This window comes from Leucopleurus acutus (genome assembly GCF_964270905.1).
Source record: "Leucopleurus acutus genome assembly, chromosome: 13".
Classification (NCBI taxonomy): Eukaryota; Metazoa; Chordata; class Mammalia; order Artiodactyla; family Delphinidae; genus Leucopleurus; species Leucopleurus acutus.
Window position 1 is genome coordinate 79,177,739 of NC_139155.1, and position 22,499 is coordinate 79,200,237.

Genomic DNA, 22,499 nt, shown 5'->3' on the forward strand with positions numbered 1-22,499 from the left:
GAAGTAAAGAAACGGGAGAGATGAATGACCCAAGAGAAAGGCCTAGAACAGGAACAGGGAGTGGAGTTGGGCCACCTCAAGTGGGAGGTGGGGTGACACATTCTGGTGACTACAATTAGCTGAACCCTGTGAGAAACTCCAAAACCACCAACTGCTACAAGGACCCGACAGCTGATATAAATTGTCTTTTCAGACAGCCCATCAGTCTACTGCTCCATGACAACTCCTACCCTAGCCCTTTAATATTAGAAAGCATGCAATCTGACCAAAGAATTCCCTGGTGGTCCAGGGGTTAGGACCTCGCGCTTTCACTGCCAAGGGCACGGGTTCAATCCCTGGTCAGGGAACTAATATCCTGCAAGCCGCAGGGCATGGCAAACAGAACAAAAAACAATCTGACCAGGGACTTCCCTGGCGGCGCAGTGGTTAAGAATCTGCCTGCCAGTGCAGGGGACATGGGTTTGAGCCCTGGTCCAGAAAGATCCCACATGCCGTGGAGCAACTAAGCCCGTGAACCACAACTACTGAAGCCCGCACACCTAGAGCCCGTGCTCTGCAACAAAAAGAAGCCACGGCAGTGAGAAGCCCGCGCACTGCAACAAAGAGTAGCCCCTGCTCACCACAACTAGAGGAAGCCCACGCACAGCAACGAAGACCCAACGCCACCAAAAATAAATAAATAAATAAAACAATCTGACCAAAAAGAGGCGTGTGTTTGAGGGTATGTAGCAAGAAAACAATGGAGAACAAATTTCTTGAGGAGTTTAGGAGAGATGAGAGGGTGGGTAGGATCTACAAGTCGTGGAAAAGAATAACATGGCAAGGAAGACAATATTGTTACCAATATTGGGAAAGCTAATTAAAAAAACAAAAATTGGGGGCAGCAAATCCACTTCCCCAAATCTTTCAGTTTATTAATCAGGTCTAAATGAAGATGACTAAAGCATTTATTTAAAAATAACTTTATTCCATTATCTTAAAAAAATCCATATTATAACCTCAGAATGAATTTCTCCCAACCTCGCCTCCACACCAATTATTAAAATGTAAATAATGCAGAGAGATCTGTTTCGTTCTTTTTGCAGCAGTTCCTGGCCAGGACCATGGTGAGAAATGCCAGTTGGCACATGTTGCATCATAATAAACTTTACCCAGCAAGGATGATTTTCCAGGTCTCAGTGCCTGGGTTAGGGAAATTTTCCATCATGGGCTTTCCTGCTGCAGTAATAGGGTTGGTGTGTGCTTGTGAGAATGGGAGCTGCTATCAAAGCCACAGGATTATGACAGCCCCTTTCCCAATGTCCACCAGGTTTTGAGGAAAAGGAATGTCAGTTGCGATGGCCTGGAAGTATTTATCTTCCTGGTTCTGGTAAGTATATCTCTTCATCTCCAGTTCACAATACATTCAGATAAGATTTTATTTTAAAGCACAATGTAACAAGTTGGACTTTGCCACAGAAAGTCTGTAACCTGCTGTCAACGTACTGGTGGAGTTGGGGATGGGTCATCTTAAAGAAAAGAAAAAAAGCCCTAATTCTTTAAAATCCTTAAAGCTTGAAGACCCCCCCAGTACCTCAGCTCTTAACTGACCCAGCAATGTTATCTGTGCACACAGGGCTCAGATATAAGTGACAACAATCACAGCTCAGCTGGACAAGGGTTAATAATGTTTGGCACCAAGACCCTGAAGCTCCCATTTACTAGTGGAAAAATCCTGCCTCGAAGACTTCCCTATCATTAGGTGTGCACGCAGGAGAAGAGGAAGTCGCAGGAAGCATCTCAGTGATCTTGCAAATCATTCTCTGCATTCCCAGCTAGGGATTTTTTTTTTTTTCCCTAATAGTTTCTTTGCTTTTTCCCTTTTTAAGTATGGTCGCCTCTGCAGGGTGGACTGTCGGATCCAGAGACCAGCTCAGTGTACAGTGAGTTTAAACACAACCTATCAATTATCCGTTCTGAAATGACACTAACTTAGACTGGTTAGAGTGGTTAAGAATGTGAGGTTCCGGGCTTCCCTGGTGGCGCAGTGGTTGAGAGTCTGCCTGCTGATGCAGGGGACACGGGTTCGTGCCCCGGTCCGGGAAGATCCCACATGCCGCGGAGCGGCTGGGCCTGTGAGCCATGGCCGCTGAGCCTGCGCGTCCAGAGCCTGTGCTCCGCAGCGGGAGAGGCCACAACAGTGAGAGGCCCCCGAACGCAAAAAAAAAAAAAAAAAATAGAATGTGAGGTTCCACGCAGCGAAAGACCCAGCCCAACAAGAGAACTGCAGGTCACAGCTATCCCTGACGGGTAGACATTGGAGCCAGCCTCTGACCTCCCCAGTGTTCTGAGCTGGGGACAGGGTTCACTTCTAGTGACTCCCTCAGCTTAGTTCCTTCATCCAAGAAAGTGGACCTGCTCCAACCACACCTGCAAGGTAACCCTGCAGGCAACACACTTCTCATCTTAGGAGTCCCAAGTCCTGTTATTGGAGAGGGAAGTTCTCCTTTAAGTCGTGCCCATCAGAGCAGGATATGCAACATTGAAGAGTGCAAATTCAAGTCAGATTTTCAAGTTTAGCACACATATTTTACACCCTTAGAAGGTCCCTGACATTTAAGAGATTAGGATGAAATTAGAAAGAAAAAAAAATCTCTAAACTGTACAGGGAACAGCAGCAGCTTAAACTCATCATATGTTATTTTCATTCAAAACTTAGCATTATTGAGCAGCGTATCTTCCTTAAGAAGTAGGTGGGAAACAAGCTTTCCCATTCCCATTTCCAAGATCAAGAAACCGAGGCCAGACGAACTGATCTACTCTGTTACAAAACATTTCTCCTTGCCTTTTTCAAAGCCACAGGAGAAAGGAAGGATGGGAAAGTCTGAAAGCTAATAGTGCATCACCTAAGAGGCTTTTCTAAACACGAAGCTCTGGAAAATGCGAGATTCTAATGAAAGGCACTTCCTCTTATCAGCCCCTACCTCTTTTGAAAAGAATTCTATCTCCAGGGAGGCAAAAATCCCCAGGAGAGCTCTGATGATGCCCTGGTCTGGAATATTCTACAGAGAATGGAAGGCCCAGGCAGCAGTTTGTAACTGAACAGTTGACATTTTTCTTCTTCCGCTAAGGAAGGCAAAGGAGAAGATAACTAACATCTACGGAGCACCTCCGAGGCACGCTCACACCCTGAAGTACCTTGGTCCCCACCATAGCCCTGTAAGATAGGTGTGATTTCACCCATTTCACAGATGAAGAAATTGAGGCTCAGGACCTGCCCAAGCCCATGAAACAGGTAAGGAGCAGAGTCCAGATTCAAGACCAGGTGTTTCCAACTCAAAACCCGAACCAAAGTGCCTCCCTCGGATTAGGATCAGTAGCTGACCCCCCTCACCTTTTCCAGAGAGCTGACGTGTGCCTGGTTCCTCAGCTCACCTGGGCAGTGAAAAAGGAAGTGTCCTTATCACCCCACAGTATTCCCTTGTGTGCTGGGGCGAGCTGGTTACAGACTTTAACAGTGACAAAGGGCGCCTAGGCCAAGTGCCTCCCCCATCTCATCATCAGTCAACCTGGAGAAAGCCAGGGGCACAGCGACAGGGGCACCTCAGATACCAAATGCAGCTTTCCCCCCAACACTGCCCGTTCCAAAGCTTTTCAGCATTGTTGAGAAAACTTACAGTAATTCAAACCAATTTAGAAAAAAGAAGAAAAAGGGAAGGAAAGATGTGTGTGTGTTTTCCTTTTTTTTGCTGAGAGCCACAAACCGTTTTCAGCCCTCAGGCAGGGACGCAAGTCAAGTGAAGCACAATATAAAACTCATCTTCGATGTAGCTTTCCAAGGTTTTGAGACAGGATAACAAAGGACAGTTGTCTTCCTCAAACTGGCCTGTCTTCTTCTTGAATGATGTCACTCTGCTGCTCACTGCTGTCATCTGTACAGGAGGGAAAAGTAGACCCAACTCTGAGTAATCTCAATAGGGGCGACTCTGTTTCTGTATCAGTTTTCTTTTCTTTCTTTTTTTTTTTCTTTTTTCTTTTGGCCACTCCATGTGGCACGTGGGATCTTAGTTCCCTGACCAGGGATTGAACCCATGCCCCCCTGCAGTGGTAGCGCAGAGCCCTAACCACTGGACTGCCAGGGAATTCCTCCCCCCTGCAATCAGTTTTCAATTACCTCTATTTCTAGACCTTTACTGATGACTTGGTGGAGGAGCAGGTGGGGCAGGGTGTGTATCCCCGCTTTTACCTGTTCTTTCCACTCAAAATCCTCCGACATGCTTGACACTGCCCACCCTTCACACTCTTGGTTTCTGCCATTCCCCTCGCCTGGACCACCCCTCCTTTCTGCTTATTCAAACTTAGCTGTCCTGAAAGACGTGCCTCATAGTCCACATCTTCCATGAAACATCTCCCAACCAGTGCACCCCTCAGGGCTCTCATCTTTCTCCTGAGGTTCTGTGATTTGTAAACGTACCATTCATCAGGCAAGGAATCAGATTCCTTCTTGCCAAAGCTCCTCTACTGCTCTCGCAGAGGGTTGGTTAAATCTTCCTTCTGTTTTCATTTCCCCCTCGTGTTTTAGTGTGTTCGCCCTAACTGGTCTCGTAAAGCCCTTTACCATCCGTCTTTCTTTTCTAGTGCCTGACAGTACCAATCTGTGCCTTTCCCAGAGCAGGCCCTTGATAAATATTTGTCCATTTAATTAGCGTGTAGGTAGTTGATAGGAGATTCTCAGATTCTAGATTAAACTTTAACTGTCTTTCCCAACCTTTAAAAGACAGACCCTTGGAGATTTCTTCCAGGGAAGCCCCCCACAACCTCGCAGAGAGCTTCTAAGGACAAAGAGCTTACCCTGCAGAGCCTGGAGTCCATTGGCCATCCGGTCCACATTCCCATTCACCAGTGCGGTCACTCTGTGGATGTGGCCGTACTTGGTTACTTCTTTTGGAGACTCGTCCCTCTCACTTGCTTCCTCCTCTTCCTCTTCTGCAGCATCTTCCTCTTCCTCCACCTCTTCCTCTTCTGAATCCACCAAAACCATGACATCACCCATGTCTTGCCTCCTAATTTCCAGAAGGGGAGAAATAATGAAGAAGATACCCTGTTTTCTCCAACTTCAGCCCTCGCTGAACAGGAAACACTTGGTTCTTTGCAGCCCCTTTGGTAACATGGAAAATTCTTCACGTATTCAACTTGGTTGAGTCGTGAGATGACAGTGCGACTGTAACCTCGCAGAGAGATGCTGCCGAAGGTTTGTCTAGATAATTGTATCTTGTGCTGGGTGAGTTTTAGCGCTCCACCTCTCCCCACCCTGCTGCTTCTCAGGCAGATGACCTCATTGTCCCAAGCACCCACCATTTCAGCTCCCCTCACAGCACGTACACAGACGCTCTGTTCCTTTCCTGAAATGCCCTTATTTCTCCTGCACTTACTGAAATTTCTCTACCTTGTCATTATTCAAGGCCCAAGTAAAATCCTCTGCCTCCCCCTGAAGCCTTGAACTATGACTGAATTTGGCGTCCACGGCCAGCGGTTTGGCACTGAATTGTTCTCTAGTTTGTTGCTAGTTCTGCCTGCCCAGCCAGACTGTACATTTCACGGGCCAGTCACAGTCCTAGGAGCATTGCATTCTCATTTAATCCTTACAGCCCGCCTCTGAGAAACAGATGAGGAGACAAAGGCTCAGAGAGGGTCAGGGATTTTCCAGGAGCCACGGGCTTGAAGGGCAGAGCTGCCATGTGAACCTAGGTCCATTCATTCCAAAGCCTTTTCCCATTATGCCAAGCTGCTCCCTTCTGTGAAAAATAAGCCTGGGGGATGACAGATTCATTCCAGAATGACCCTCAAAAACAGGGCTGTAAAGGTAACACTTTCCGTTGAAAGATCGTCCCAGAACAATAAAATCCCCTCATTATGAATGATGGTCCCAGAACAATAATACCCCATAGTTATAAACGGATAAGAGGAGCAAAGAGAAGAGTTCTTTGCTCCCACCCAGAATCTCCTTAGGAGGCTAATACATAAGTTCCATTTAGTTGCTTTGCCCCTACTGAGGTTTCCTTTTGGGAGGGGCTTCTGGGCATGCTCAGACTAGTCTTCCAAAACATGCTGTGAGACTATGACTTCTTCTTCCTTTTAGAAAAGGAAAACTAAATAAAACAAATGCATGAATGACTGGGCTCAACATGTACATGCTGTCTTTATGCCTCAGTGACAGTCCAGCAATGTGCCTGGCCCTGAGGTCTGGCGTTGTACAAAGAGCACAGACTTTGGAATCGGGTCAGGCCCAGGTCTGACTGCAGGCACGGCAGCTCACTCCCTGGATGAGCTTGCAGAAGCGGCTTTTTGCTTCCCTGAGCCTCCCTCGACTTGTCTGGGACACGGAGACAAGAGCAGCACCCTGAAGAATTTACGACGGGGTTGTAATAATGCCTGAGGAAGCACCAGCCCCGTGTCTGGCCTGTGGTAGGTCCCCAGTGGCGGTGGTCATTATTGTTCTTATGAAACGTTATAAACAAAACGTCAGTGAAGACATCATGGAAATAGATTTTTGATTTGAGTCTAGGGAACACTCACCTGAAAGTGCTTCCTACTGAAAGGAGAAAGGAAAAAACATTAATATCCAATAATATCCACTTCGGCCTCACAGAAATTTCTAATCAATCTAACATTTACAAAAGAATGGACAATGAGAAAACTGACCCAACACGAGAGATGACAGGGTGTTCAGGCATGGTTCTTAGGTGCTTCATTATTGCACATCTAAACCCAATTTGGAAACCTCTCGAATGGAGCTTCGGTTGGAGCATAACAGGGGCCACCTTCCCCCACCCACACCCTCTCAAGAAGCCTGAGAGAGAAGCAAAGGGACCCAGGAAGCCCTTACCGTTCCGGGAAGCCCTTACCTTTCCAGCAGAACACAGGGCTGTAGTACAACAGAAGCCCAGAGATAATGGCCAGTCCCAGCAGAAGGAGGCTCACGATGGTGCCCACAATTCCCCCGATGTTTACAGGTTCTGCAAAGACAAATCATACCCTTGACTCGGCCACGTGATACAAACAGCTAGGAGGGCAATACCTCCCCTCCTCTGCCTGGATCCTACTCTTATCTCAGTTTCATGACCTTGGGCAAGGCATATGACCTCTCTGCAGAGCAAGATAAAGATCTCATTTTTCTACTTCAGTTTGTGGGAATCAAACAAAGCCTGTGATGCAAAAGAATACTGGAGGGGGGGGTGGTGGTGGGATGAACTGGGAGATTGGGATTGACATATATACACTCATATGTATAAAATAGATAACTAATAAGAATTAGTTATATAAAACTAATTTTATATAAAAATATAATTTTATATAAAAATATAAAATTCAAAAAAAATAAAAAGTAAAAACAGAAAAAAAAAAGAAGAACATTGAAAAGTTAAAATCTCTGTGTCTCCACCCATCAAGACTGCTGTTAAGGTCATAGTAATTAAGAGTGTGAGTTATTGGCGCCACAACGAAGTGATCAATAGAACACAATAGGGAGGGTCTTCCCTGGCAGTCCAGCGGCTAAGACTCAGTGCTTCAGGACTTCCCTGGTGGCGCAGTGGTTAAGAATCCGCCTGCCAATGCAGGGGACATGGGTTCGATCCCTGGTCGGGGAAGAGCCCATATGCCACAACTAAGCCCGTGAGCCACAACTACCGACCCTGCGCTCTAGAGCCTGCAAGTCACAACTACTGAAGCCTGCGCACCTAGAGCCCGTGCTCCACAACAAGAGAAGCCACCGCAGTGAGAAGCCTGCTCGCCATGACTAGAGAAAAGCCCGTGTGCAGCAACGAAGACCCAATGCAGCCAAAAATAAATAAATAAATGAATTTATTAAAAAAAAAAAAAAAAAGAAAGACTCAGCGCTTCCACTGCTAGGAACGCGGGTTTGATCCCTGGTCGGGGAAACTAAGATCCCGCATGCTGCTTGGGACGGCCAAAAATATATATATATATTTAAAAAAAGAGAACAGAATAGAGAATCCAAGAACAGGTCCACACACAGAAGGAAACTTGATATAGGACAGACTAGTGAGTAGAAGAGAAACTCTTCAGGATGTGGTGCTAGACCAAATAGTTATCCAAATTGGGGGGTGGATGAAACTTGATGTCTACCTCACATCATTCACAAAAATCAATTCTAGATGGACTAAAGAGTTAACTATGAAAGGCAAGTGTTAAAACTTTAAGAAAATATGGAAGAATACTTTCATGACCATAGGATAGATAAGGATTTCTTAAGACACAAAAATTGCTAATGATATAAGAACAGATTCATAAAGTCAACAACATTAAAGTAAGAATGTCTGCAAATCGAAGGATACCATAAAGAAAACAAGAAAGACAACTGAAAGGAGATATTTGTAGCATGTAAAACTAACAATTAGCATATGGAATTTCTAAAGAACTCCTATATATCTATAGGAAAGGGGAAAACGTCAAAAGACACAATTATGTATTTTGCAGATGAAATATAAAGAGCAAATAAACATATGAAATAATGCTCAGCCTGCTTAGCAATCAGAGACATTCAAATTAGAACCACAGTGAGATTTCATTTTACACCTACTTGATGGGGAAAAATCACAAAGTCTGTGGGTGAAAATGTGGAATGACTGCTGTTGCAAATGGAAATTGGTATAACCACTCTGGAAAATAATTTGATGTTATCTCACAGATAAAAATGCACATAACCTAACCTTCATTTCTACTCCTTGTACAAATATTCTAGAGAAATATTTGCCTGGGGACCTGGGTATATGTACACAAGGGGCTGGTAAAAAGGTTTCCATAGCAACACAGTTTGTTCATCGCAACAAAAAAATCAGAAGCAGCACAGACATCCATCAGCAGGAAAATCAATAACTTAGTTGTGGAGTGGTGATACAATGGAAAATTATACAGCAGTACAGAGGTACAAAGTATAATTATACACATCAGCAGGAATAAATTCTGGAAACAAAATGTGGGATAAAAAAGGCAAATTACAAAAGACTACACTTGTATGGTAACAACCATTTTTCAAAACTCTAAAACAAACAATATGTTATGTAGAAATGTGTACGTATGCAGCATACTTTTTCTTAAATAAAACATGAAACTCAGGATAGTGGTCACCTTTTTCAGAAGGCCCAGGATAAGCCTGGAAACGGGCCTACAGGTAGGGTTGCCAGATAAAATACTGTGTGCTCACTTAAATTTGGATTTCAGATAAACAATGAATATTTTTTTTAGAATAAGTATGTCCCAAGCAATACTGGGGACGTACATTAAAAAAAAATTATTATTTGTTTTTCTGAAATACAAATTTAAGTGAGCATCCTGTTTTCTTAGCTGGCCACACTAGCCACACTCTCTGCAGGTAATTCCAGCAGTGTTGGCACTGTTCTATATCTTAAGTGGGATGTTAGTTTCCTGGGTGTTCATTTTGCTATTATGTTTCTCAGCTTACATTATATATATATATATATATATATATATATATATAAAAAATATCTATTTTATACATGTATGTATTTTATTTTAATATATATATATTTTTTTCCTTTAGGGTGTAACAGATATTAAATAACTTTTTTATCCCTATGCAAATGTTAGAGATTTAGGACTGGACAATAATTTTCCCATCCACCTTGTCAAGCCACAGGGAAGCAGACAGGCCTTCTCCCAGATGGCAGTGACCCACATGTAGGGAGGCACCAAGCTGTCCCCATGATGATGCCAGGTCCTCTGAAGCTCTCGGCCCTCCTCCTCCTCCGGGGCCACTTCACTCACCTTTCACGCTCAACCAGATGTCCACCTCCCTCACCCCCACGGGGTTCTCAGCCCGGCAGACATAGTAGCCCTCGTCCAGGTCCTGGGAGCAGTTGCGGATGGTGAGGGTGGAGCTCTGGCCACTCTGGGTGATGAGGTGGTGGCTGCTGGGCTGGATGATGACCTCCGGCTGGGTGAGGTTGCTCAGCCACAGGATCTTGGCAGGGGGGTAGGCTCCAGACACTTCGCAGGTGAGCGTCACATTGCCTCCCACGAAACAAGTCTTCATGGGCTCAGAGAGAAGGGAGGGGCTCCCTGACCATCAGAAGAAGGTAAAGAAAGACAAACGTTGAAGGAGATTCAATCGGTGGTCTGAGAATTTCAAGAATATTACTTCTTCCAAACAAAGCAACTCCAGGAACTTCTGTACTGCACCTGGTTTCATATAATAATAAAAGCTAATATCTGCTGAACATTCAATGGGCTAGGCACCATTCTACTTATTAACCCAATTAATAATTCTCACAACAATCTTGTTATCCCCATTTTGCAGATGGGGAAACTGTGGCACAGAGAAAGTTAAGTAACTTTCTCAAAGTCACATGACTAAATAAGTGAGCAGCTAGGATTCAGGGGGAACAAATGTCCTGGTTTGCGTAAGGCTGAGGGGGTTCCCAGGACCTGGGGGCTTTCAGTGCTAAAACTGGTGAAGTCCCGGGCAAACCAAGATGGGTTGGTCACTCTATGTAAGAATGGAACCCAAGGAGTCACGCTTTTGTGGTCCACATCTCCTTACTTCTTATGCTGTAAGCTTCTATGTATAATAACCATACTGATGAGATAAGATATGGGCACACAGCCTGACAAGGGTGTTCCAGGGGACAGAAGGCAGCTGTATTAGTTTCCTGTTGCTGCTGTAACAAATTGCACAAACTTAGCAGTTAAAACAACACAAATTTATCCTTTCATAGTTCTGGAGGTCAGAAGTCCGAAATAATCTTGCAGAACTAAAATCAAGGTGTTGGCCAGAGCTGGTCTCTTCTGGAGGCTCTAGGTGAGAATCCATTTCCTTGTTTTCTCAGCTTCTAGAAAGGAGCCACCTGCATTCCTTGGCTTGCAGTCCCTTCCTTGAATTACTCCTACCTCTTGCATCTGTCATCACTTCTCATTACTGCATGTGACCCTCCTGCCTCCCTCTTATAAGGACCCTTGGATCACACTGGGCCCACCCAGATAACCCAGGACACTCTCCCCATCTCAAAATTCCTAATCACAGATGCAAAGTCCCTTTACCATGTAAGGTAACATTATCACAGGTTCTGGGGATTAGGATGTGGACATCTTTTGGGGGCCATTCTTCTGTCTAGCACAGGTCTGTCCTAGAAAACTCAGAATGTGGCGTCCCTGTGGCCTTGGGGTCTGATTTAAGTGGGACACAGGGAGCTATGAGGTCTACTATGGCGATCTACTTGTATCCTTTGCAAGAGAAGCCTTTTCCCCAAATGCACACCCTCTTGGGAAGGGTAGCAAATTCATCTTGGGAGGATTTATGAAATCCATATTTTCAGCAGCTGAGGGATACAGAGCAGCATGTTGGGTTCCTGCCCTGGAGAGTGAAACTACACGCTTCCCCTTGGCCGTTGTTCCAAGAGAGAAACTAGGGTTTCACTGCTGGCATCTGCGGAAGGGGCAAGGGGCAAGGGGATGGGGGTGGAACAACCCAGAAGCCTCTCTCTCTAGGTCAGGTTAACAGAAGAGAATACCCCAAACCTGGTTTTGCTCAGAAAACTCACCTGCGGACACTCCTTCTTGGATCAACTGTCAGATTCCCCCCATGTTGCTAAATCACTCCTTCCCCGCTTTATGGTTAACCAGAATTTCCTTTAGCGTCACAAAGCCAGCAGCAGTGACAAGCCTCATCAGTATGGCTGTATTTGGGGGGTCCCAAACCAAAGTTTGATAAATGGCCCCCTCCTCCTTTATTAAAAGCAAAACAAACAATTCCCCCAGTGCACCTCCCCTGAACCCCAAACAAACATCATGTACTTTTGCCAGACACAGCACTCACCCCTCAGACAGCTGTGTCACCATCCAGCTAGTGTGGCACCTATAAATTCAACGAGTTTCACTTAAAGGGATACTGCATCAGGGGTGGGGCAGGTGCTGCTGGGCCCTCACAGATCTGCAAGAGGCGGACCACATGCTGGGGCGGGGCTCCGTAACAGTAACACCGCAGCTTATTGTAGGCTGAGTTGGCGTCTTCAGTTTAGAGGCTACACACCATATAAAGAGAGATCTGGGGAGTTCCGTGGTCGTCCAGTGGTTAGGACTTGGTGCTTTCACTGCCGGGTAGCCCAGGTTCAATCCCTGGTCGGGAAACTGAGATCCCACAAACTGCATGGCACAGCTGAAGGAAAGAAAGAAAGAGAGAGAGAGGGAAGGAGGGAGGGAGGAAGAGAGAGAGAAAGAAGGAAGGAAGGGGAGGGAGGGAGGAAGAAAGAGAGAGAGGGGGAGGGAGGGAGTGAGGAAGAAAGAGAGAAAGAGAGAGAGAGGGAGGGAGGGAGAGAGAGAGAGAGAAAGAGAAATAAGGAAGGAAGGAAGGAAGGGGAGGGAGGGAGGGAGGAAGAAAGAGAAAGAAAGGAAGGAAGGAAGGAAAAGAAATGAAAGAAAGAAAAAAAAGGTAGATAGATAGATAGATAGATAGATAGATAGATAGATAGATAGATCTGGGCAGCAGGATTCCCCAAAAGCATCACTTTTCATCAGCTTGGGGGCTACACTGCCCTGGATCCCTGAGGTGGACGTTAGCATTACACTTCAGGGTCGTACTAGTCCTTTCAAGTGGAATGATCCAGACACCCCTCGCCTGCAAGGGCCTTGCTACTCAAGGTGTGGTCTTCGGACCAGCAGCATCAGCACTTCCTGGACGCAATTAGAAATGCAGATATTGTGTCCACCCAGACCAAGAGAGTCAGAACCTGCATTTTAACCAGACCCCCCAGGTGACTTGTATGCACATCCAGGCTCGAGTGCCCAAGAGGGAGGCGGGGAGAACTGGACGGCGTCAGAGTCCGAGAAGGGCCCAGGCTCTGTGCTTGCTTCCTGTGCTCCTGGAATTGGGAAAACTTCTGGTCAGCTCCCTTCTCCAGACACATTTCTTAACCCTGAGCACATATTTAGATTCAAATTATTGGTCAAGTCTCAGGGGTCACAGGAATAAAGACTTAGGCAAGATCTGCAAATAAAATGGAAGGGTAAGGGCGAAATAACACAACCCCACCAGCTGCCTCTGCTAATTTCACCCTCTCTCAGCATCGGTCCATCATTTATTCACTTCCTGGGACTTACTGTCCATAACACACTTCAGACATCCTCATTATGTACCACTCTGAGTGTGTATACTGCTTTCTATTTGCAGTCTGGGCAAGTCGGCTGCCTCTGTTTCACCATCAGTAAAATGGAGCGTCCTCCCCAAACTCATGTCCACCTAGAACCCCAGAATGTGATCTTATTCGGAAATGGAGTCTTTGCAGATGTAACTAGTTAAGGTAAGGATCTCAAGATGAAATCATCCTGGATTGAGGGTGGGCCCTAACTCCAAGGACTGGTATCTTATAAGAAGAGGAGAGGCCACAGGGAGACATACACACAGAGGGGAAGGTCACATGAAAACAGATGCAGAGACCAAAGTGATGCAGCCACAAGCCAAGGAACACATAGAGCCGTGAGGAGCTGGAAGAGGCCAGGAAGGATTCTCCCATGAAGACGCTGATGGGAGCACGGCCCTGCCGACACCTTGATTTCAAACTTCTAGTCTCCAGAACTGAGACAGAATAAACGGCTGTTGTTTTAAGCCACCAAGTTCGTGATACTTTGTTACAGCAGCTCCAGGAAACTAATTCTGAGGGATAATACGAGCTCTCAGCTCACAGGGTGATTGAGGACTGAACGAGATACTGTGTGCAAAACACTTGGCACCTGCACTCTATCTGCACTCAGTAAATGTTAATGTCACCATCGCAGTTGACCCTTGAACAACATGGGGGTTGGGGGACCAACCTGCGAGAAATCTAAAAATCCACGTCCTGCTCTCTCTGCCTCAGAAGCAAAGGAATTGATAAATGACTCGCCCAAGGACAGGAAGCTGAAACAGTTTGGATAGAATCAGGACTCAAACCCTAGTTCTTTTGATTCTATATCCTGTGATCTCTAATCAGACACAAACTTTTCCCCACAGTGAGTTAATTTAAAGATCTGTTAAGTGAAAATACAGATACAACATTTATTGAAAAAAATTCACATGTACGCGGAACCGCGCAATTCAAACCTGTGGTGTTCAAGGGTCAGTTGTATTTGTGATATTGTCATTTCCTGCTCCACATTGGCCAGACTTCTCTCTCCAAGTAAAGTTTAAGTCCTTTAAAGGCAAAGACTTTGTATTCCTCCACAGTACCTGGAACCATGCTGAGCACCTAAATCCTACCCAAAAAGATTTGCTAGATCATGTGTGGAAGGTCACCAGGAAAGCAGTCAGCACTACCTGGATAAAAGCAAGGACGCTGGGGTCAGACCAGCCTGGCTATGTGTTGGCTCCGTCACTTACGAGCCAACTGATCTTGGGTAAATTAGTTCCCACATGTTATCATCTGCAACTTACCAATCATTCTAATTTGCAGGCTACTGTGAGGATTACAAAGAGTAAGTTAATAAGAAAGAGTCAAAGACCATCTGAGCGCAGCAACCTCAAAGAACAGGACTGAGAGGGGACTTCCCTGGTGGTCCAGTGCTTAAGACTCCGTGCTCCCAATGTAGGGGGCCCGGGTTCGATCCCTGGTCAAGCAACTATCAATAGATCCTGCACGCTACAACTAAGACCCTGTGCAGCCAAATAAATAAATAAATGAATATTTATTAAAAACAAAAAAAATGGTCTTCCCTGGTGGCGCAGTGGTTGAGAGTCCTCCTGCCAATGCAGGGGACACGGGGGTTCGTGCCCCGTTCCGGGAAGCTCCCACATGCCGCGGAGCGGCTGGGCCCGTGAGCCATGGCCGCTGAGCATGCGCGTCCGGAGCCTGTGGTCCGCAACGGAAGAGGCCACAACAGTGAGAGGCCCGCGTACCGCAAAAAAAAAAAAAAAAAAGAACAGGACTGACAGAGGTGAACATTTCAAAATCAGAAACTGCTCATCACTAGCAGAAATGTGGTTTAGGAGCCAAATATGCCAGAAAAATATCTATAACGTGCATGACAGTTCCATGAAATTAACTGACTCTTATGGAATAATAAGAAAAGATGAACAAGCCAATAGAAAAATGGACAAAATATGAACAGATAATTCACAGACAATATATAGGAAGTCAGTACGCATATGAAAACTATCAACTCCACCAGCGATCAAAGAAAACCAAATGAAAACAATATGCCATATCCCAACTAGCAAACAGTAAAAAACTAAAAATTTAATAATACTCGATGTCGGTGGAGATACTGGGAAATGATTGAGAGTTACTGCTAGGGTTTCTTTTGGGGGTGATGGAAATATTCTGGATTAGAATGGTGATTGTAGTATAACATTGTGAACATACTAAAAAAAAAACAACAATGAATTATAAACTCTAAAATAGTGAATTTTAGGGAATTCCCTGGCAGTCCAGTGGTTAGGACTCTGAGTTTTCACTGCCGAGGGCGCAGGTTCGATCCCTGGTCGGGGAACTAAGATCCCACAAGCTGCACGGTGCGACCAAAAACTAAAAATAAAAAAAATAGTGACGTTTATATTATGTGACTTAAATCTCATTTTTAAAAAATGGTCCCCAAACCAATTGGGTCGGATTTGGCCCATAAGGCATAGTTTACCAAGCCCTGTCCTAGGGCAGAAAGCGAGTCTTGGTCCCTTCTGTTGCCCAAGGCCAGGTATGGTACCTGACACAGAGGGGACACCCGGGAGCAGTGTGCTGAATGAGTTAGTGCGAAGGGTGAACCATCTGAATGCCACTTGCCTGGGAAAACAAGCACCTGCTGACACAGCAGGGCTCACTTCTCAGCATGTCAGCTCTCCACAGCTGCACCTCTGAGGATTATCCTCATAAACTGTGAGGACAACCTCACCAGGGCCAACACAACCCAACACACTCTGGCCCTGGCTTACTCATTGTATTGGTTTCCTGAGGCTGCTGTAACAAAGTACCACAAACGGGGTGGCTTAAAACAACAGATATTTATTCTCACAGTTCGGAAAGTCTGAAGTTCTAAATCAAGATGTCAGCGCCTTGCCCTCTATGAATTCCTGGCCCACAGAAATCGTGAGACAATGACTGTTGTTTGAAGCCACTAAGTTCTGGGGTAATTTGCTCCATAACAGGAGATAACTGGTAAATGAACCTTGTCTGTCTTGTTCACTGCTCCATCTTCGGTTCTTAGAAACTGCAAGGGAAAACCAGCTTGGACTACAACCAAGAAGTTTCATTAAGCATCTTTAAAGTTTGAAAGGAACGGATGAAGAGGGCATTTGGGGTTAGCAGATGCAAACTAGTATATATAGAATGGATAAACAACAAGGTCCTACTGTATAGCACAGGGGACTATACTCAATATCCTGTGATAAACCAGAATGAAGAAGAATGTGTGTATACATATATTTGTGTGTGTGTGTGTGTGTGTGTGTAACTGAATCACTCTGCTGTAGAAATTAACACAATATTGTAAATCCAATATACTTCAATTAAAAAAAAAAGCAAAAGGAAGGAAGAAATGGAAGGAATTCAGTTCACTCCAACACCCTGGGATTTCTCTCCCAGACCTTCTTTCAAAGGGTTGTCCCAGAAAAGAGGAAGGTGAGTGGACCCCAGAACCCCAGGACAAGGCAAAGCAGACTTACTGATCTGTACCACACAGCTGGCTCCCAACTCCGGCCCCACTATGTGGCTCCCGACACACTTGAACTTCTTGCCATCCAACAGCTGGGGCTGGTTCAGCATCTCAACCCCCAGCTTTGACGTCCCCATAACCACACCTCCTGGCTCTTCTGTCCACAGGAGGTCTGGGTCTGGGTATCCTCCGGCCCAGCGACAGCTGAGCTGCAGCGTGAACCGTCCTGGCGACAGCTCTGCCCAGCACTGAGGGGCTGACGGAGGGGGCGCTGCAAAACACCAGAGGACGTGGCCTTAATCACAGACTAAGATGAGCCACTGGGCTGACCCTATGGGTTACAGAACCAGGGTATCAGAGAAACATCAACCCCAGTTAGTGTACTTTGAGATAGCTCCTAGCACAAATTAGTGCCTGACACAAGTTGGGTTTCCTCGGCTGGGTGTTAAATCTTGGAAGAGATTTGCATTTCTCACTAGCCACGTGTGGCTATTTAAATTTTCATTAATTACAAATTTATTTCCTCCATCAGACTACTCACATTTCCTAGTCATCACACATGGTAGCTATTAGACCATACAGAAGAGAACATTTCCATCATCACAGAAAGTTCTACTGGGCGCTACTGGTCCCTAGAGGGAGTTGCAGGAAGGAGAGTTATTCATCCCCAAACCTCAACACACACTTTTTTTTTGCTATGTGCAAGTACCACTTAAAAGAATATATAAAAATTTAACAAATTACAAACCTGTTGTAACCTATGTGTTCATAATTATATATAAAATGATATATATTATATATGTATGTAGATAGTATATATATTATGTATGTCATATACCTTTATATATTTTATATCATATAAATAGAAATTTGGATCTTAACTTGTAGATATGTGGCATCTAAAAGAAAAATTATTGGAAATATACCAAAATGATGGTTAGAGTACAAGTGATTATTTTCTTCTTTCTTCTCATCTGTTTCCTACAACAAGCACATATGACTTTATATACGATAAATGTCATTTATGATAGACAGCATTGAGACTTACAAAGGCTCTGAATAACGTATAAAGTAAGTGTGTCATTGCCCTGCCTGCTAATTGTCATTCTCATGCTCCCTTTGGTTAGCATGGATTAGGAGTGCACCCTGTGTTTATTTCTACAGTGGTTTTCCTCCACTAAATGTGTGCATAGGTGCATTGGGTTGTTGTTTCTTCACCTGAAAAATAAAGATTCATGAACTATTGGTTCTTAACAGCGCTAGAGGGCCTGTGTTCATGGAGAGCGTGACAGCAGATGAATGGATAAACAAATTGTGGTAGAACCATACAATAGATACTCTTAGGCCAAGAAATGAAAGCAAGTACTGACACAAGCTACAACAAGATGAACCTTGAAAACATGATGCTAAGGGAAAGAAGCCAGTCCCCAAAGGTCATATAGGGTCTGATTCCATTTATATGACATGTCCAGAAGAGGCAAATGCATAGAGATAGAACATAGACTGGTGGTTGTCAGGGGCTGGGGGAAGAGGGGATGGGAGTGACTGCTTCACGGATATGGGGTTTCCAATTTGGGGTGATGAAAATGTTTTGGAACTAGATAAACGTGATGGTTGCACAACACTGTGGATAGACTCAATGCCACTGAACTGTACATCTTAAAATGGTTAATGTTATGTTATATACTTTCACCTCAATTAAAAAAAAACTTTAGACCTGGCATTCATTCCCCTCTATGACTCACAGGGACTCTCCCGTACTCCTAGTTAGCAGTGAGCTTCCAGAAGAGGCAACACTCTCTCTGACACGTGTACGTGTGTGTCGAGGGAGCTGCAGAAGCATGTTGGAACCTGTGCATCAGGTAAGACTTTGTATACAAAGGGGTGGCACAAACACGCAGTTCACAAAGGGTCAAGGTGAAGGAGTGGGGGAGGGGAGCACTTCTTACGCACAGTAGACCAGGAGCTCGGTGGTCACCTTTCGATGTCTCCCGTCAAGCATGTTTGTGGCCAAACAGCTGTAGTTCCCTTGGAGGTTCTGCGACATCAGTAACAGCTTGAAGCAGCTGGCCGTCAGGTTGTTTCCGAAGGGCTCGGTGCTAGAATCCGGGGCCCGGAACCACCACTCAACCATGGGCGGAGGCCAGGAGCTGCTGCTGCAGCAGAAATCCACCTGGGAGCCCTTGGCCGCATACAGTGTGCCGTTGGGGAGCCTGCCAGTGCTGGAGATGTTGACCTCAACCTGATAGGGGCCTCCTGGGAACGACAGAGCGGGTGGGGAAGGTGTAAGAGTTAACTGGAGCCCCTTACCAGCTCTAAGAGACACAGAGATGATCAGGAAGCAGCCAGTGAGGATGACAATATCAACCACTTATTGTGTGACAAACACTGCCAAGTGCCTTAGCCATGCTTTAATTTACTCCTGAGCAATTCCGTGAGATTTACTGAGGGGATCAATCCTTACAGAAGACGGAAAATGCAAATCGCCCCTTTTCAAAAACACAGATGAGTGGAAAGGATATCTGTGCCTTAAAGAGTTAATATAGCAGGACTTCCCTGGTGGTCCAGTGGTTAGGATTCTGCACTCTCACTGCCAAGGGTCTGGGTTCAATCTCTGGTTGGGGAACTAAGATCCCACAAAAGAAAAACAAAAGAGTTAACGTAGCAGGCCTGAGTGCTTTCCTTAGAAAGGCCTGCCTGCAAGGTTGGCCTGGGCTGGCAACTAGGAGCTTGGATTTCAGGGGGGTTCCCACCGTTCCCAGAACTGGTAAGAGTGGGGTTCGCCAGGCCTTAACTGTTTGTACAAACAGTGTGGCTTACGCTGAACACCTGCTTTCCTTCTGAGAGTCTGGAATTTTGGTATGTGCTAGGCAGAGGATGCCTATGTGACAAGCCCCAGTGAAAACCTAGGGCGCTGGAGTCTCTATCGAGCATCCCTGGTAGGTATTCCACACGTGTTGCCACAACTTGTTGCTGGAGGAATTAAGCGTGTCCCACGTGACTGCCCTGGGAGAGGACTCTTGGGAGCGTGGTCCTCATTGTCCTGTGAGTTCTCCTAGAGAATCAGTGAAGCTGGGGGTGATCTTGGGGACCCCTGGCACAATTTCACACTGAAAGACAAGAAACATTGGTTCCAGTCCCAAGTTTTAACTCCACTTACTAGCTGTGTGACTTTGGGCAAAGTATTTAACTTCTCTTAAGCCTCCATTTCCTCATCTGTAAAATGGGGGTGATGCTAGAACCCACTTTATGGAGTTGTCATGACAATTAAATGAATTAGTATCATACAGCACTCAGAACAGTGTCAGAAAGGCCGTCCCACGATTGGTACCCAGTGCATCTAAGATCCTCTTTGATCTTATATATACTAAAGTCCTGTAGTGTGTTGCCTCCACCAGAGACTTCCTCTTAAGAAGAGTCCAGAAAGGGCAATGCTTGGCCAAAGGGATAAATCTATGACTGAAGAATTTTGGACAAAAATATGCCCAGGGGATAAATTATTAGGGGGAGGAAAGGCTTTGCCAGATCCCCTCAAAGTACAGAAGCTACTTCCACCTATTCTGGGGCCATTGTATAACGATAGAAATTGTGAGTTTCTGAGGAAAATATTCTTGACAATACGCTTGTCTATCAGGGCTGGCTCCTAAGAGTTGCAATGATTTGCTGGAATCATGTCACCTCCCACAGAGGGTCTGGGGAAAAAATTATACTGTAGTTTAGGAGGTGCTCAAATATCCCATTGCCCGTTGCTGACTAGTTGGGTAGGTATGTGGACCAGCAGGTCCTAGGGAGTGCCCACAGCTGGCGAGCACCCAGCCAAGCACAGGGTACCTCTGTGGTATTGGTAGCCACACCTGGGCCAGCAAAGGTACTGTGTTAGATTGGACCACGTGGGTCTTCCAAATTGTGGTCTGGAGGGCCACAGAGGCCTGTCATGAACAGTGAGACCCCCAGAAACTGGCTGGGATGGGGCTTTTTTTTTTTTTTTTGGACTGCGCCACGTGACTTGCGGGATTTTAGTTCCCCAACCAGGTATCAAACCCTCGTCCTTGGCAGTGAAAGCACCGAGTCCTGACCACTGGACCGCCAAGGACTTCCCTGGGAGGGGCTTTTGACCAACACAATGCTGAGCAAAACATGGGTTTGGATAAAGGGAATGGATGAGAACGCTGTAGGCGGAAGGGTTAAAAAAAAAAAATCAAATGAGAGAACCTGAAGTGCCTTCTGAATTAAGTGTTCAAAGGTTACAGCTTTTTTATAAACCTTTGGGTTGAGTCTGCTTTCTTAATTAAAGCTGACACCATCTTCTTAAATCCCTGGGGTTCTTCCCTTACTCTGACTAAAAAGAAGGCGGTACCCATTTCCATCCCTCCCACCTCTCTCTCCACCCCGCTGATATTCCTAAACAGAAACCACCAGCCCTTTTTGCTTGCAGGGTGATGGTAGCAATCACTCGGAGAGACAGACAGGTAGGAGAGGAAACAAAAATAAAACAGCAAATAAATAAAAATACAGCGTGTTTACAAAGGTTCAGCATCTTATGGAGGCCTTGGTCATGTCAGTTTCTTGGATGGATGCCTTAGCCTAGTGGTTATGAACTTGGACTCTGCATTCAGACAGACCTAGGTGTAAATTCTACTGCCACTTCTAGACAGACAACCTTGAGCAAGTGTCCATCCCTCCTATTCTCACCCTCCTGTCCTTCCTATGAAATGAAAAGAACAGGAGTAACTTCTATCACCAGGTTATTGAAGGATCCAATGAGAGAATATAAGCAGAACACTTAGCCTGGTGTTTGACATGTGGTCAATGTTCTATGAATGTTATCTGACATTATTAACAGTAGTATACTTGTAGATTGATTCTAGAACATGCATCGGCAAACGGCCCACTGTCTGTTTTTGTACAGCCTACAAGCTAAGACGGTATGTACAGATGAACATCCACAATCGATTTGATGAGAGAGAACACTAACTTTGAACCCCAACTAAGTGAAATGTTATCCCTCCCCCGCCCAAAGAATCCCATTCTTCTCATTAGTAGGCCTGCACTACCAAAAAAATGTACTAGGTTATGGGAATTCCCTGGCAGTCCACTGGTTAGGACTCGGCGCTTTCACTGCAATGGCCTGGGTTCAAACCCTAGTTGGGGAACTAAGATCCTGCAAGGCTCATGGCGCGTCCAAAAAAAAAAAAAATGTACTCAGTTATTATTATATTTTGAATTTTGTCAACAAAAAAAATGTGGAAATTTGTTTTCTCTCTTGTTATATAAGTACTTATATGATATCCTCGTTTTTACCTGTTGACTCAGAAAGACTAGAATATTTACCGTCTGGCCGCTACAGAAAAAGTTTGATTCCTGTTCTACAACAATCCACTACTGCTGCTGCCTTCCTGTTCTCTGTAGTCATTCTTGACATCAGAACTCACTTCTTTCCTTCCCCACCATAACTATAGGTTAGCCAGTCAAGTGTCTCAAAGAGTTAATTTACATCTCAGGGACCCACAAAATAGGAGATTCCCATCTTTGTATCTTGGGTTCTTTGACAAGACGAAAAGTTATTTTCCTACATTTATTCTTCACACCAGCATTTTTATTTGAAAATGACCTAAGAATGTACTGACTAGCCTCTGCTAACCAGTGGGTGTACCTGTTGTTCCACAGTGGGACAAGATCCTTGGGGAAACTTACAGAGTGTTTTGATATCACTTAGAGATGGAACATAAGGAATTCCCTGGTGGTCCAGTGGTTAGGACTCTGCGCTTTCACTGCCGAGGGCGCAGGTTCAATCCCTGGTCAGGGAACTAAGATCCTGCAAGCCGTGTGGCGCAGCCAAATTAAAAAAAAAAAAAAAAAAAGAAGGAGAT

The 22,499-nt window shown here is 45.2% G+C and overlaps 1 protein-coding gene across 3 annotated transcripts in view; it reads right to left on the minus strand.

Moving 5' to 3' along the window:
* Nucleotides 1-1,004: 1,004 nt before the first annotated feature.
* The window catches only part of VSIG10 (V-set and immunoglobulin domain containing 10), a 36,743-nt gene continuing 15,248 nt past the window's right edge, over nt 1,005-22,499 (minus strand). For 2 of the 3 annotated variants that reach the window (XM_082852608.1, XM_082852607.1), the window contains 7 exons: nt 18,583-18,885; nt 16,640-16,900; nt 9,784-10,077; nt 6,885-6,995; nt 6,556-6,571; nt 4,831-5,042; nt 1,005-3,911 (listed from right to left, as the gene is read on the minus strand). In XM_082852608.1, the coding sequence (XP_082708734.1) occupies nt 3,856-3,911; nt 4,831-5,042; nt 6,556-6,571; nt 6,885-6,995; nt 9,784-10,077; nt 16,640-16,900; nt 18,583-18,885 (1,253 nt within the window). In that variant the 3' untranslated portion in view covers nt 1,005-3,855. The remainder of the gene's footprint in view (nt 3,912-4,830; nt 5,043-6,555; nt 6,572-6,884; nt 6,996-9,783; nt 10,078-16,639; nt 16,901-18,582; nt 18,886-22,499) is intronic. The other variant, XM_082852609.1, reaches the window with a different exon arrangement.